The following is a 14,808-nucleotide window of genomic DNA, read 5'->3' on the forward strand; positions in this document are numbered from 1 at the left end:
AAAAGGTCACAAGTTCAAACCAGTACAATGTGCTTTACCTTCTCCATCCTTAGGGCAGAGCTCACAGGGATCTCCCCAACCCTCTCCTGGCATTTTACTGCAACAACACTTTGCTTTGGTTGTGTTGAAAGGTTTTGCCACTGAACACTTTCCATTCTCAAACTTGGTGAAGCAGAAACTTTCACGTGTATCTAGGGGAGATAAATATGAGCAGTGTTAACTTTCAGCATAGACTCATGACAAGGCATGCTTCACAAATCATGCACAACTAAAAGCATGGTCTACTCAAAATATGAGGCTGGTCTGTTCATCTGTCTGTAAACAAATGCACTTGGTATTTCTCCAGTAATTCCCTAGAGGGAGATTAATATAAGCCCTGGATAAATGGCTAAAAATGGCAAGCTGTAGTGGGAAATTTGGAGACTCCTATGAAAATTCGGGATGATCCAGGTTGGGAGACATGGTGGCACAGTGGTCAGCATCACTGCCTCATAGCGAGAGCGACCTGCGTTCAATTCTGGCCTCGGGTGACTGTGTGGAGTTTGCGATGGTTTCTTCCAGGTGCTCTGGTTTCCTCACACAGTCCAAAGATAGACCATGTTAAGTTGTCCCTTAGTGTCAGGGGAATTCACAGGGTAAACACACGGGGATACGGGGATAGGCCTGGGTGGTATTGTTGTTGTTGCAGGCCAAATGGCCGCTTTCTTCACTATAGGGAGTCTATGATTCTATGCTATTATTTGTTTTGACTTAATTTACAACAAACCTCTAACAAAAAAATACTTGTTGATATACTTACAGACCAACTTTTTTTGAATGAACAGCGCTTAGTAATGGTATAAGTAATCTGAAACTTTGTTTCCCAAGTAAGAATTCTATAACATGCATGATAACAGACTCTCAATAAAGTTAGACTTACCGAAGCATCTACGTCCATTCTCTGAGAGAATGAAGCCTGGGCGGCAAACACACTGGAAACTGCCAGCAGTGTTTTCACAATTACCAAATAGACAGATATTTGGATCTTCTTCACATTCATTTATATCTGTAGAACAGGGAATAGTATTTGTCTGAGCGATAGAGAAAATATTTCACACTGTGTTCAGCGCACCAATTACTTGGAGCACTTTTACATAAATGGATATATAGAAAAAAGTTTCCCTAAGAGTTCTCAATCATATGCGGTTCAGAGGACCTTCATCCAGAGTTGCTATGTGATTCTATTAGAGTGCAAAGAGCAGGGAAACATTGAGGAAAGCAACAGAAGCAATTATTTTGTAAGTTAATACAATATTGACAAAACTACCAGTTCTCAGCAAAATCTTGTCTTTATGCAATTCAGGTGAACTTTTGTAATATCATAATTCTATTCATTGGAATGTGAAATTGTAAATTGGCACTCGGATAGATATGCTCAAGAATTTTTTTTTAAGTCACAGGAGAAACTTTTAGCATGTAGAGCAGCAAGAATTCCAGGTTCTCACCTATACAGTTTTCATTCTGCACTTCATACCCTGAAGGACAGATACATCTGTATGCGCCGTCGAGGTTCTGGCAGGTCCCAGGTGCACATGATCCAGGAACCAATAGACATTCGTTGATATCTTTTCAGAAAATAAGCAGAAATGCGTTTTCAGATCTTGTGAAAAAACATCACTTCCAAGATGTCTACAGCTAGTTTCAAGATAATTTTTGATGCACTCACCCATGCAGTTCTTGTTATCAGGTGTAAGTTCATAGCCATCCTGACACAAACACTGGAAGGAGCCAATGCTATTAAAACATTGTCCATTCCTACAGACTTGGCCAAACATAGTGGTGCATTCATCGATATCTGAGGGTAGGATGAAGAGTATTTTGAATAAAAGATCTATGCATTCTCTCTCACTTACCAAGTAACTCCCTAAGCAGTTCATGTAGTTCTGTAGCAGAATTGAAAAATGAAACAAAAATTCAGCACTGGAGTGCAGGGCCTAATTCCAAATTCCAACAATCAACCAACATTTGTTTCTTAAAAAAGCAAATATGAAGTTCTTATCACACAATCACTGAAACTACCGGTTGAAAAATTTGTTGTCTAGACTATTTCTTTTGGCTGAAAGAGAAAATCCATGGCTGGTTCTAATGGCAGGAAGTGTGGGAGGTAGGCAAAAAAAAAATCAATAACCAAAAATAAACTATTTTTTAAAATAGGGTAATATACAGTGACAATGGCTGCGAAATTACACTCAATGACTGCATAACCAGTATAATTTGAGTATAATTTGGTACTGGTCAGCTAATGTTACTTTACTTGACGTACAACAGAAATTCTGCTTGCACTGTCAGCAGGGTTTCCACTGCAATTACAGCAAAGTAACAACATCAGAGTGGAAAGATCTCTGAGGAATTTGTCAGCTGATAAAGACTGACACCTATTGGGGAATATTTTTCAAGCAAAATTGCAAATATTGCCCGGGACAGCTAAGTACATTCCTCCATACTATTCAATGAAACAGAGGCCGGTGTCTTCCCCACAAGGGGAATGAAAAGGGAGGCCGGAATTTTCCAGCCCACCAGTTCCAACCGGAACCAATTGCGATTTGCATGGCTTGATTGACCTGTCACCAAAGAACTCGCTACAAGGCTCAGCTTTGGCAGGTGCGGGAACTCCCACTGGCGGGAAGTGCCAGAAAATCCTGCCTATAGTTTTACTTTATCACAGATCCCAACATCCTTGAACAGGACAATACTTCCAAAAAGTACGAGGATTAGGTCCACGTTTATTTTGTAAAAATTAAACAGCTTGTCATGGTTCACACATTTGAGTTTTTTTAGAATCTTACAAATAACAATCATACCACCTTTCAACATTCTTATTTAGTTAAAATTATGGCAAATTTATGCAACTATTCCTCACAATAAAATTCCAGCATTCCCCCAGCTGTTCTGTTTGCCTTAATATGTATCATTTTACACTAAAGCAACCTTTAGTATTTATTGGTTATATGAGATATACATGCAAAATTGGATTCAATCTCAAAACATATGGGGCTAAAAATTGGCTTTCTAACATTCATCTTTTACTGGCTGCACAGATCTCTGGCTGTTTGGTAAGTACCAAAACACTGTTCCACATAATCACTAAGTCTTCACAGAAGACGTGCAGAAGATTCACAAAATAGAATGGAACAAAGCTGATCTCATGTGGGAAAAGTATGTTTGCATCTCCTGAGTCTCATGTTGGAGATATTTGTTCTGCGTAATTGGGCTGGCTGCAATAGGGTGTGTGGCATCCAACATCACTGAGAAAATTGCCCTATTTCAGCAGTTAGTGCATTCTCATCCTGCTATCTGGCATGGTGAGCCAGCTGTCCGCCTAAGCCCCTGCATTCACACTAACTTTTCCCTTCTGAGTTCCTGCTTTCAGACACCTGATAACTGCCCAGCCTCAGCAGCCCCTAGAGAAGCAAAGAGAGAAATAGCACAACACTGTTGAAGAGATCCAGTCATGTGATCTGACACTTGCAGCCACCAACTCAGGCACTGACTGTATGTACTTTGGAAGCAAGGACCGAGTTTGAATCAGCACATGCTGAGTCATTCAGGTAGGAGTGGTCCGCAGGCCAAGGTAAAAGATAGCTCGTCTGATGGTTTGCCAGAGAGTGAGATGGCAGACAGGGTCTGCCACATAAAACTCAGATGAGGACCTCGATGGGACATTATGGCCGTGATTCTCCCATCCATGCCCGCCACTTTTCTGGTGTGTCCGGCCGGGAGACACATGACTGTGGCCTTGAACCGGAATTTGCGCATGCGCCAGGAATGTACATGCATCTCCCAGAGTCAGCAAACAGTCGCCGGCCAGATCACGCTAGAAATCGGCAGGAACGCAGGTAAGTAATTTAACTCTTTTTAAAATTTATTTTAAATATGTAGATTTGTTAATTATCAGGAACTTTCAGGTCCCGATCGAATCTCCCACTCCGCCAGGAGTGCTTCACTCCAGCAGGGTTCAGACTAGCTCCCCACATTGGGAGAGCTAGCAAGAGACCCCGCTGGAATGAAGGGGGCACAATCGGGCCCCCCCAGAGGGTGTGGTGCCCCCTAGACATGGGCATCCTGGCAGTGCCCAAGGGGCAAAGTACCCAAGCCCAGGTGGCTCCTTGGCATTGCCAAGGGGCTGACTTCTATGGGCAGGACCTAGGTGCAATTGGTGGGGATGTTCAGCTGCCACTTTGCATTGGGATTGGTCTGAGATGGAGGGAGGGCAGCGGTTGTGGTGTTCTGCTTCCGGTGAGGGTCTGAACCCCGGGTCTCTCTGCAGCCTCTGCTCCATCCTCCTGGTATTTTTCAGACTCACAGGCACTGTAACTGCAGCCCTAGAGTCTACTGCAGGCTTCATGTGAAGAGGCCACCAACACATTCTGCCCACTTTGTGAAGATTCAGCAACATCCTCTGGCGAATCTAGGAACACAACGGGTCACCTCCACATACTGTGCATGGTACATCCAGACACTTGTCAACAGAAAAAGTTTCAAATTATCTCCACTTACAATGTGGCTGTCTGGCCCTTTAAATAACATTCATTCAAGGTCCAGCTTGCAGTTTTGATGCTTCCTGTTTGCAAAACGATGTAGGAATACATTGCATGTATAATCATTCTCCAAATTAGGAATCCTGGACCCACGTCAGCCACTTGGGCTGGAGACCTACTCAGAGACTTCCAGCAAACAAAAAGAGTGTGTACGCACGCATCCTTCTGCTAACAGAATACTGTTAAACGGAATGGTTGGCAGTACAGCGGGGATCGCAGAGTGTGACACAAAACAACTACGAGTGGTGGTACATGACAGAATCTCTCGCTTGTGACATTTTCCTGTCAAGCTCTTTGGAAATGTATAGTTTCCCCTTGGCCAACGTTGGCATCAATGACTCAATGCCAAACATATTAAGGATTACACACCACTAAATTATCATTGTTTCTCTGTCGTAACAATCTCATGAGAAGGCTCGGGATAGGCTTTGTGACTCACCCATGCAATCATTATTGTGAGTTATCTCAAATCCTGGGAAGCAGAGACAATTGTAAGATCCTACAGTGTTCTTGCAGGTCCCATTTCCACAAGGCTGCCTTTCACATTCATCAATATCTGTAAATATGAAATGATTTGCTTAGCTTTAGTTCAAATGGGAATCAATAACCATTTATTGTAGCCATTACTAAGAATAGTGCCATAAAATTGGAACAGCATATGGCTGATTTTGAATGTACTAAACCTCTTCCTCTACAGAAGTGTTCATGAGTGGCAGAATCTTCTGCCCATAGACAATGAACATGAGTTGGGACCATTTTTATTCTAACTGTCAGGGTGCCCCTGAGAGATTTTCCCAGAGGCAATAAATTAATAGGACAATTCTCAGTGTGCTGTTCAATTAAGATTGGAAGGGGTGGGCCCCTGAGGCTGCAAGCCCTATTAGAGAGCCAGCAGCCTCAAAAAGACAGTAACCCTACCAGCAGAGGTGTGGCTTGCCACTGTCAGAGAGGGGAACAAGAGGGCAAGTATCTATCAAAGAGTCCTGTGAAAAGATTAGATTTTAATAAAATGATGCAAGGTCACCTCTGTGAAAGGGAGACCATTTCAAGGGTTTTATGGAGAAGGCCTAGTGGACCCCCAACTGACAAATCTGCCTTCAAACATCTGCTGGGCTTGGTCCTCAAGACGGGTCCCATCTGCTACCCTGACCATCATGACAGTGGACCCAGTAAACCCACAAATAATCATTTAATTATGTAGAATGACTCCTTATCATTCCCTGGCAGTTAGCCTCTGCAAAAGATGGTCTGCCTTCAGGAAGATCACCCGGAGGTGGGAGTGTGCCACCTCACTGCCCAATGCCAACTTCTGTGAAATTTCTCCTGATCCCACTGCCAAGTTTGTTCCCACCGGACTGGGTAGATTCTGGGGGCAATTCTCCGCCCTGGCGCTCATGCACAGCACGAGCAGGGATCGGAGAATCGGAGGGAGAATATTCAACACTGGGGATGAATACTCCCCACCTCCATGTCCTGATGTAATTTGGTTCATACCTAATCTTTATTTAGATTTTTTGGTCCCACTGACAGCGTACCTCTGCCCATGGGTTTCCTGGTGGCGTGGCGTGGCTTCAATGGGAAATCCCATTGACAGTAGCAGGACCAGAGAATCCCACTGCCGCTTCTCCCTGCTGAGAAACATGTGGCTGGGAAGCCAGAGAATCCTAACCACTATGACTGTTCTCTCTGCTCCCGAGGTTCTCCAATCCTTGGAGGCAGCAGGAAACCATCACTATTGATGGCTACAGTGGGGAGTTTGGAGGCCACTGAAGCCCCTGTGCGGTTGGGGAAATGGCTGGGCTGTGTGCTGGTACTGTCCCCTGACCCCCTGCAGAGCCAACCTGATTTTCCCACTGGGGACAACATTTAGAAATTATTTTGAGAGAATTGTACCCTTTGAGTGCCCATTGTTGATCAGCTAACAGCTGACTACAAAGCAAAGGTAATTTTGGGAATTGTTTGTTTTGAAATAGCCAATTGACTCTCTACCATATTTACTTTTTATGAGCTTTATTCTCACACTTTAGATTATTCTTCAGTTGTTTAAGCTGCAGTCAATTAAGTGTAGTGGCTACTGGCAACTTTAGTTGGTAGCCACACAGGCTTCCCATGAATGTATTTCATACTCTGGAACATTTGAAAAGAGAAAACTACATACCAGGTACCCTAACACTGCCACCGATGCTTATTCGTTGATCTAGCAGCTGAAAGCCTCACTTACCCATGCACATCGTTTGATCAGGAGTCTGCTTGAAGCCATTGTGACAAGTGCACCGATAACTTCCTTTCAGGTCAATACAATCACCATGGCTACAGACATTTGGAATTTCCAGGCACTCGTTGCGGTCTACATGAATTATACAGAACAGTGATTGTTAACTGCCTCGTCATTTTGATCAGAATAATTAATAATAATTTATCTTCCCTTAAACCACACTGGGATGTAAATGAAACAAGTACAACATTACTTAGAACACAAAGGGGTTGAAATCATATGTGTTCATAAGGAAGCTCCCTCCACACTGTTCTTTCTAAGTCCTTGACCCATTTATTTTAAGCTAGTTAACATTTTATTTCAATAGATATCAGAATTTCAAATTAACTTTTGACATATTCCCTATGTGGATATCTCACAGCATATCATTAATTTTCCTAAATCAGTGAACTCTACTTTTCCCAAAGTACCCTTGCATCACACTGATTGGCCTATGAATTATAGATTTCTGAATTGCAATTGCAATGATTCAGAAAACGCCATTCATTCCTTCCACAACAATGTACAACCTGTCCTTTTATAGGGTTCATCCAACCTTAACGTCCCACTACCTGAGGACTAGAATCAGCAGCAACCTGAGGAGCCCAAATATGGGCTCAGATTTAAATGGGGGGCAGAGGGAATGTTTACAGGCATACAGCCTACAAATCCTAAAATTGGTAGGTGTGCCATCTGTTCAGTTATGGATCAGAAATGCCAAAGCATGTTATGAAGCCTGACTAGACTCCAACAGTTTTTTTTCTATTTTGGAGTTACTGTGAGGGTGAGGTGTTTCACTCCATGCGTGATGCTAGTGATACATTAGGAAACTTTTATCAAAATAAACTTTATTTAACAATAACGTTTAACTATAACAAAAGAATTAGCTTAACTTTTACCAACTGAAATACTTAAACACTACAAGATACAATTCTTAACTGCAAACCTATTTAGTTCCAATTCGAGTAATATTCCTCTTAAGCTCCTCTTCAAAATAAGTTAGCAACACACAGGCTTACATGCTTGTACTTGGGCTGCCAGTCCAGAACAACTCTGGAGAGAGACAGAGAAAGAGAGACCTATTTCTCCTATTAGTTCCCAAACAGCAGCCTTCACACAGAGATTGAGAGAGAGATAGATAGAGAGAGAGGGAGACAGAGACAGAGACATCTCTTGCTTCTTTCAGAACCCTGCAGCAACAACTGCCTGCTTTTCCCTATAAACTTAGCTCCTCCCTTTAAGCATATGACTCCATCAATCAACCTAATCAAAATCCTAGGGGACTCTGAAGCCCTAGGGGAAAAATCAAAATAAACAAAATGCATTAACTCAGATTAAAATAAACACACCTCTAGCTAAAATCAATCATTAGCCTCTGTTTTCAGCGTGTGAGCTAACTGTTTTGCAGACAAACCCATTACAAAAAACATGATATGAATACATTTCTTAAAGGCACAGTATCATCACACATAGCCAGAGACTCTAGAATTACCTCTTTAAACTCTACTTAGAATCAAACTCATTGGTCAAGCTTTTAGTCGCCTTTCCTAACATTGCCTTCTTTGACTCGGTGTCTTATATTTTCATTTTGTCTCTGAGAACCATCTTTGGTTGTCTTTCTGTGATAATTGTATTTCATATTCCATGAAATGACTTAGAAAAGAATCTGATATCAAACTTAGTGTTCAACAGAAATTGTTGTTTAACTGAATAATCCCATACCAATGCAAGCTCCATTTGGTGCTAATTTGTATCCAGCAGAACATTCACAACGATAACTGCCAGGAATGTTAATACAATCTGCATTACGCTGACAAAGGTTGTCACCATTACTGCATTCATCGATATCTGAAACAAAGAAAAAAGTACCATGAAAAGACAGTATTTCAAAGTCTTATGGAGTAAATGATCAACATAAAAAATAGCTCTGTTGTAAATGGGGTATACATTTCAGACTCTGGAGATTGCTCACTAATACAAACCAGGTTCAGGGAAACAATCTCTGTGCCTGAAGGTATAGGCCAAAGATGTTTTCATTAAAGTTGAAGTTTATTTATTAGTGTCACAGGTAGGCTCACATTAACATTGCAATGAAGTTACTGCGAAAATCCCCTAATCGCCACACTCTGGCACGTGTTCGGGTGCACTGAGGGAGAATTTAGCATGGCAATGCACCTAACCAGCAGATCTTCAATATAGGAGGAAATCAGAGCACCCTGAGGTAATCCATGCACACATGGGAGAACCTACAGACTCTGCACAGATAGTGACCCAGGTCCCTGGCACTGTGGGGCAGCAATGCTAACTATCGTGCTGCCCTCTTCATTAAGGACAGCAGTGCATCATCATTGTCTTGTCAATGAGTGGCTTTATTGAACTGACTGTTAAGATGTCTGCTGATAGAGTCTACTTCATGACGGAAGTCACCTGACTATGGAAAGCTATATGTGACATGTAGACTCATTGCATTTCAAAAGACAAGCAGAAGGTAAATTAATGAGGGCCTCATTTAAATGAGATGATGTGATCTGGATGAAAGGCAATGGGGAAGGAAAGTAGGAAACTGGGAAGGAAGGTGAATGATTTTTCTCAGTGAAACCATTAAGTGACCTCAAATAGATATCAGACCCTTATTTGCATATGTAAAGTAGCTCTATCTGTTTCTGACATGCGGCCCTGAGTGCCGACTTTTTTGTCAATACCAATATGTGCGGTGCATTTCTGGCCTGTAATCAGCACACGTGCTTCCTGCCCACTATTTTGCAGATTTAAGCACTTGATTAACACATGAAGAACTGGACAGCGCCATCAAATTTTTAGACCAGACAGTCTGATTGTACTGAAATTAAATGATCCTGCAGTATTCATGTTATCCAGCCTTAGAATTTGGAATTGCATTTGCTTGCTTCATCAGCATACTCTGCAGTCAATTCTAGTACTAAGTGATTTGTAAGAAACTAGTATCTGAGGAAGTCAGCATTGTTGGATCTTCTTTATCTTCTTTTTAATCACATTTAGCTGAAGCTAAGTAAAACTAAGGAATTAAAATTGAGTTGGATGAAGTAAGTGTGAGATGTTCTTAATTTGTGTTTTTTGGTCAGACAGGTTGAAACCTTATTTTGTTCAGATCATACATAGTTTAAGGAAACTTTAGTTTGAAATGTTATGAACTTGGCTTTAAAAACCTTTTCAGGTAGACTGATTAAAATTCGTCAAAAGTAAACCCACATGAAATCACAAGTTCACTGGCCAATATTCGAAACGAGGGATCACAGTGTAATTGATTAGCATATCCAATTTATTAATTAAATAAGTTAATTATACCATAAAATACCTATCATACTTTAATTGCAATATTTTTAGATCAGTGAGAAATAAAAGATCATTTGGACACCGAAAAGAAAACAGCAAAAGGACAACCTGGTCCAAATTTCCTGTCGGCTGAAAGGTACAAGACTGACTGCTCTTCTCCAAAGTCAATTACCTTCCAACAAAATTGCTTACTGAGAAATTGCTTTTTTAAGTGCTGCATGTTCAAATTGTTGTATTAGGTTACAAAACATAGCCATAGAAGGTTCTCACCCTCCTTGTTTTTCTATCTGACCGCAAAATGTCTGCCTGTGTTTCTATGTAAATTGTGGTTTTCCGAGTTGCATACATTGGTGAAATGCATGGAAAATTGATTAACCAATTGGAACATATTTTACAGATTGCATTTTTTCACTTTTAAACAAATTATCAATGCAGTTTGATTGTTTATAGGATGTCATTAGCGTGTTATACAGGGAACTAAAACTTACTGAAAAATTGATGAGCACATTAGAAAAATCTGATAATAAAAGTCATTAAGTTACTCAATTATTGCATGTGTGTAGATTTTAATTTTGGTTAAAGAGAATAGTGTTCTAGAATACTCGTCATTTTAAGATAGAACTCACATTTGTACATGACGTCAAAGTGACGTCAAACTAAAACATATATCTGAAAAAGGATTGAAATGGGATCTTAAAATGAATGTGACAATACCTTCACAAATGAGAAGTAAGTCATTGTAACTAAATCCCATTGGGCACTCACACCGGAAGCTACCAATTTGATTGATACATACACCGTTGGCACAAATGCTTGGAATTTCTCGGCATTCGTCGATATCTAGGGGTAATGAAATTAGTGATTAGATGCACATAATTCATTCATTCATTCACTGAGACTTATGTTAAACTTCATGGTTTCACCTTGCAATGGGACTGATTGCAATGTTTGGTTTCTTGAGAAAAGAACATAATTAAATAGTAAAATGGAGAGCACAAAGATGAAATTGAACCTTGATCCTTTTACACTTATGAGGCCAACCTCCCATGTTCGAACAGTGATGGAAATACAACAGCATACTGGTTTGTGCACTGTAGAGGAACCTGTGGCAGCTGCCTCAAATAGCCAATTTCCTGACTAACTTATTTTTATCTGGCAAAGGAGCAGAAAAGTTGGTTATATACAAACATGATTTCCCCATTGAATTGCTAATTTTTAAAGAAACAAATGGAAAGCTTGTTCATTTTTTCTCTGTTTCATTGAGCTAATGTCCCTTTAATTGCAAAACAAATGAGAATAATAACGCTCAATAACAAATTTTTGAATGCCAGTAACCAGCTGTGCTGGTTAAAACAACATTTGGTAAGCCTATTGTTATTTTCATTCCACCTCGCAATGTCTGGGAAATAAGGCCAGGATTGTTTGCCTATGCTTTCAAAAATCTGCAGCCATTTTATTATAAACAACCTCAACAGTTTATCAAATAATGTTGTTATCTGGGAAGTGAGAACAGATGGGAAAGCAAAATCCAACATCTAAAAATCTATGTTTTGAGCTGTGCAGAATGCAAATATTAAAAAAATGAAAATAAAACTTATTTTTCATTGAAATTAGTTAAATGGCAAAACTATTTTTCTTTCCATTTCTTTGTAACTCTTTTAAAAACTCTCTCACGAGGCACTCTGATTTCAACCTACCAACTGTAGGGAAGCAGCAGGGAGGGCTTGAGTCAGACGTTTGTTTTACCCCTGAGCCAATTTTAATATTCCACTTAAGTTAATAGAGGATAAAATTGGACTTGGTATAAAATGGATATCAGAAGTAAATCTATATCTACTTAATGGATTCAGTTATAATTGGGGCTAAGGCTTTTTTGCAGAGTATCTGTTTACTGTAATCTCTCCCCCCACCTCAAATACACAAAATTTAATCATTGGCACGCCTATATAACAATCCCAGAGAAGTCCAATTAATGCACACTAATGCAACTGTTATAGATGGAGATGAAATATTATTCAGGTTTGAGATTTGCTTTTAAACAGTTCTCTCAAAATATTTTGAGGACAATAGCAACCAAGATTAAATATCATGAAAGGAATTTGTGGCACATACTACTAAAGGGATCTTCATACTTACCAATTGGCTTCCCAGTTTCAAAGTCGATGGTAAAGCCAGGACCTTGATTTCCACAAAGCAATTGGTATTCGGCTAGAACAGACAATTGTTTCAATTAATCCACTATTTACCCTTTCAATGTCTTATTTTATTCTATTATCATATGTACGTTTCTTAGTTCCAACCTGAGTCTAGGGTTGCACAGTTTCTCAGGCAAACTTACTTCATAGATACAGTTCCCTGAAAGGTAGTTGCCTTTAGTTAATAGCCAATCAGCTTTAAGCATTTGGAGCGCCTGATAAATATATAGCTACAGATCTGGTTGAAAGAAATGTGGGATACAAGTATACAATAAACAGAAATAAGCACAGTACAGGAAGGTTTGTAAAGGAATCTAGCAATAATGGAATGGATATGAACTTGCAGGCAAAATGGAAGCTGGGGCAGGCTGTATCGAGGCTGGGAAACTTGAAAAAACGGGTTTCCCACAGCTCCTGCCAAAAGTTAGTGGCAGCACTTGATTAGCATTTCTAAAAATCCCTATTTCCTGGTTTTAACCATATCAAATTGGGAGCATGGCTGGCTCTTGGCTGCAGCCAGGATAGGGATAGGAGGGACAGAGTAATCGAGAAAGGTCAAAGGAGTGGGGCAGAACTGAGGAAGAGAGGAAAGATTGAGGTTCAGAGCAGGGTGGAAATTGGAAGCCAAAAGGAAGATTGAGGTCTTGAGCAGTAGTGGGCTCAGAAGTTGAGTTTGAGGGAGGTTGTGAAGGGTGGGGGGAGATCAGGGTCCAGGCAAGGAGATCAGAGATTTGGAAGATGGAGATCAAAAGGATCAGGGAGGAATAAAGAAGGGTTGGGGAAAAAAAGGGTTAGAAGGAGATCAGAAAGTTCATTTTTATCTTATGATTTTCTTTTTTATTTTCTGTCTTTACACCTGGTGAAATGTTTGCACTCCTCATTTGATGTTGTAATGAGTTGTGACTGTTTTGGTGGTTTCCCTCATGTATATCAGTGTCTATAGAGCCATAGGGTGCAATCTTACCTGCCATTTACGCCAACCTGTCACGGCAGCAAAGTTGGAGAATTTGATGGCCAGTCAAATCTCTGTTCACTGCAGCAGAATGGGAACATCCTGCTGGCGTAAATGTGGTAAGATTCCAGCCTTAGAGGTTTACAACACAAAAAGAGGCCCTTTGGTCCATCTTGTTTGCACTGGCCATTAAGCACCTACCTATTCTAATCCCATCTTCCAGCACTTTCCCATAGTCTTTCATGCTATGATGTTTCAAATGCTCATCTAAATTCTTCTTAATGTCTTAAATGTTGTGAAGATTCCTGCCTCTACCACTCTTTCAGACATTGAGTTCAAGATTTCCAATCATCCTCTGAGTGAAAAGCTTTTTTCCTCAAGTGTCTCTAATCCCTTGCCCTTTTCTTAACTCTATGACCTTTGGTTATTGACCCCTCTACCTACATTCCCTTCCTACAAACCTAGGGGGCAGAAGAGTGGTAAGCACTGTTGCCTCACAGCATCAGCGTCCCAGGTTCAATTCTGGCCTTGGAAAACTGTCTGTGTGGCATTTGCAATTTCTCCCCATGTCTGTGTGGGTTTCCTCTGGGTGCTCAAGTTTCCTCCCACAATCCAAAAAATGCGCAGGTTAGGTTGATTGGTCATGGTAAACTGACCTTGATGTCAGGGGGATTAACAGGGTAAACGCATGGGGTTATGGGAACAGGGCTTGGGTGCGATTGTGGCCGGTACACACTCAATGGGCCAAATGGCCTCCTTCGGTACTATAGGGATTCTACGATTCTATGCTATCTATGTCCTTAATAATTTTGTACGCCTCAGTAATCCACGCCCCCCATCTTTTAGAATCTCATCATTCTCAGATGGTCCACATCTTGGGAAAGGTGAGGGTGAATGCAAGCCAGCATTCCAGATTGAGAAGAAGGAGATGTGGAGGACTGTGTCATGGCTAAATGGATCTCTGGAAACCTGCATGTCATCCTTGACAGCCTTGGCCTGAGTGCTGCTTCTCAGTATGATCCTTGAGGTGACACAGAAATGTTGTACAGTTGCTAGTGTTGGATCCCCTGGAGGAGATTTGTCATATTGAAGGCATGCAGCCATGAGTCCAGTGTAGGCAGGATTAGTGACTGGAATATGCGAAAGATGCTGGAAGAGGCAGCACCTTCAGAGGCGTGATTCGGAACAATCTACTCCAATTATCATCCGATTTCAGGAAGAACATCTTATCTTGAGGTCTTACCATTCTTCAAAGGATCAGAACAGACTGAGCTGCATGTGTAACTATTCACACTCAAGAGTGAAGTGGTTGGTTGAAATGAGAGGAAGACATGTGGGCCCCTGATGGAGGGCACTTGTCCAAGAAAGTACTCAGTCCTGCTCACCTCCTTCTTCCAGGAATCTGGTGGTTATGAGTGGCTATCACATGCAGCCTACCTCATGTGGCCCATGCTATGGCCACTTCCCCTGTAGTCTCAATTTCCTCAAATTCACTGACCTCTTCAATGTCCTCCTCAT

At 41.0% G+C, this 14,808-nt stretch overlaps 1 protein-coding gene across 1 annotated transcript in view; it reads right to left on the reverse strand.

The window, feature by feature from the left end:
* fbn2 (fibrillin 2) overlaps positions 1-14,808 on the reverse strand; it is a 344,878-nt gene that overhangs the window by 63,018 nt on the left and 267,052 nt on the right. Inside the window, exons 42-50 of the mRNA XM_080188736.1 lie at positions 12,280-12,351; positions 10,858-10,983; positions 8,554-8,679; positions 6,799-6,924; positions 5,017-5,133; positions 1,706-1,834; positions 1,485-1,604; positions 920-1,045; positions 39-191 (exon numbers count right to left, since the gene is read on the reverse strand). Coding sequence (XP_080044862.1) covers positions 39-191; positions 920-1,045; positions 1,485-1,604; positions 1,706-1,834; positions 5,017-5,133; positions 6,799-6,924; positions 8,554-8,679; positions 10,858-10,983; positions 12,280-12,351 — 1,095 coding nt within the window. The remainder of the gene's footprint in view (positions 1-38; positions 192-919; positions 1,046-1,484; positions 1,605-1,705; positions 1,835-5,016; positions 5,134-6,798; positions 6,925-8,553; positions 8,680-10,857; positions 10,984-12,279; positions 12,352-14,808) is intronic.

The sequence above is a fragment of the Carcharhinus amblyrhynchos genome, chromosome 5 (assembly GCF_965287045.1).
Source record: "Carcharhinus amblyrhynchos chromosome 5, sCarAmb.v2.hapA, whole genome shotgun sequence".
Classification (NCBI taxonomy): Eukaryota; Metazoa; Chordata; class Chondrichthyes; order Carcharhiniformes; family Carcharhinidae; genus Carcharhinus; species Carcharhinus amblyrhynchos.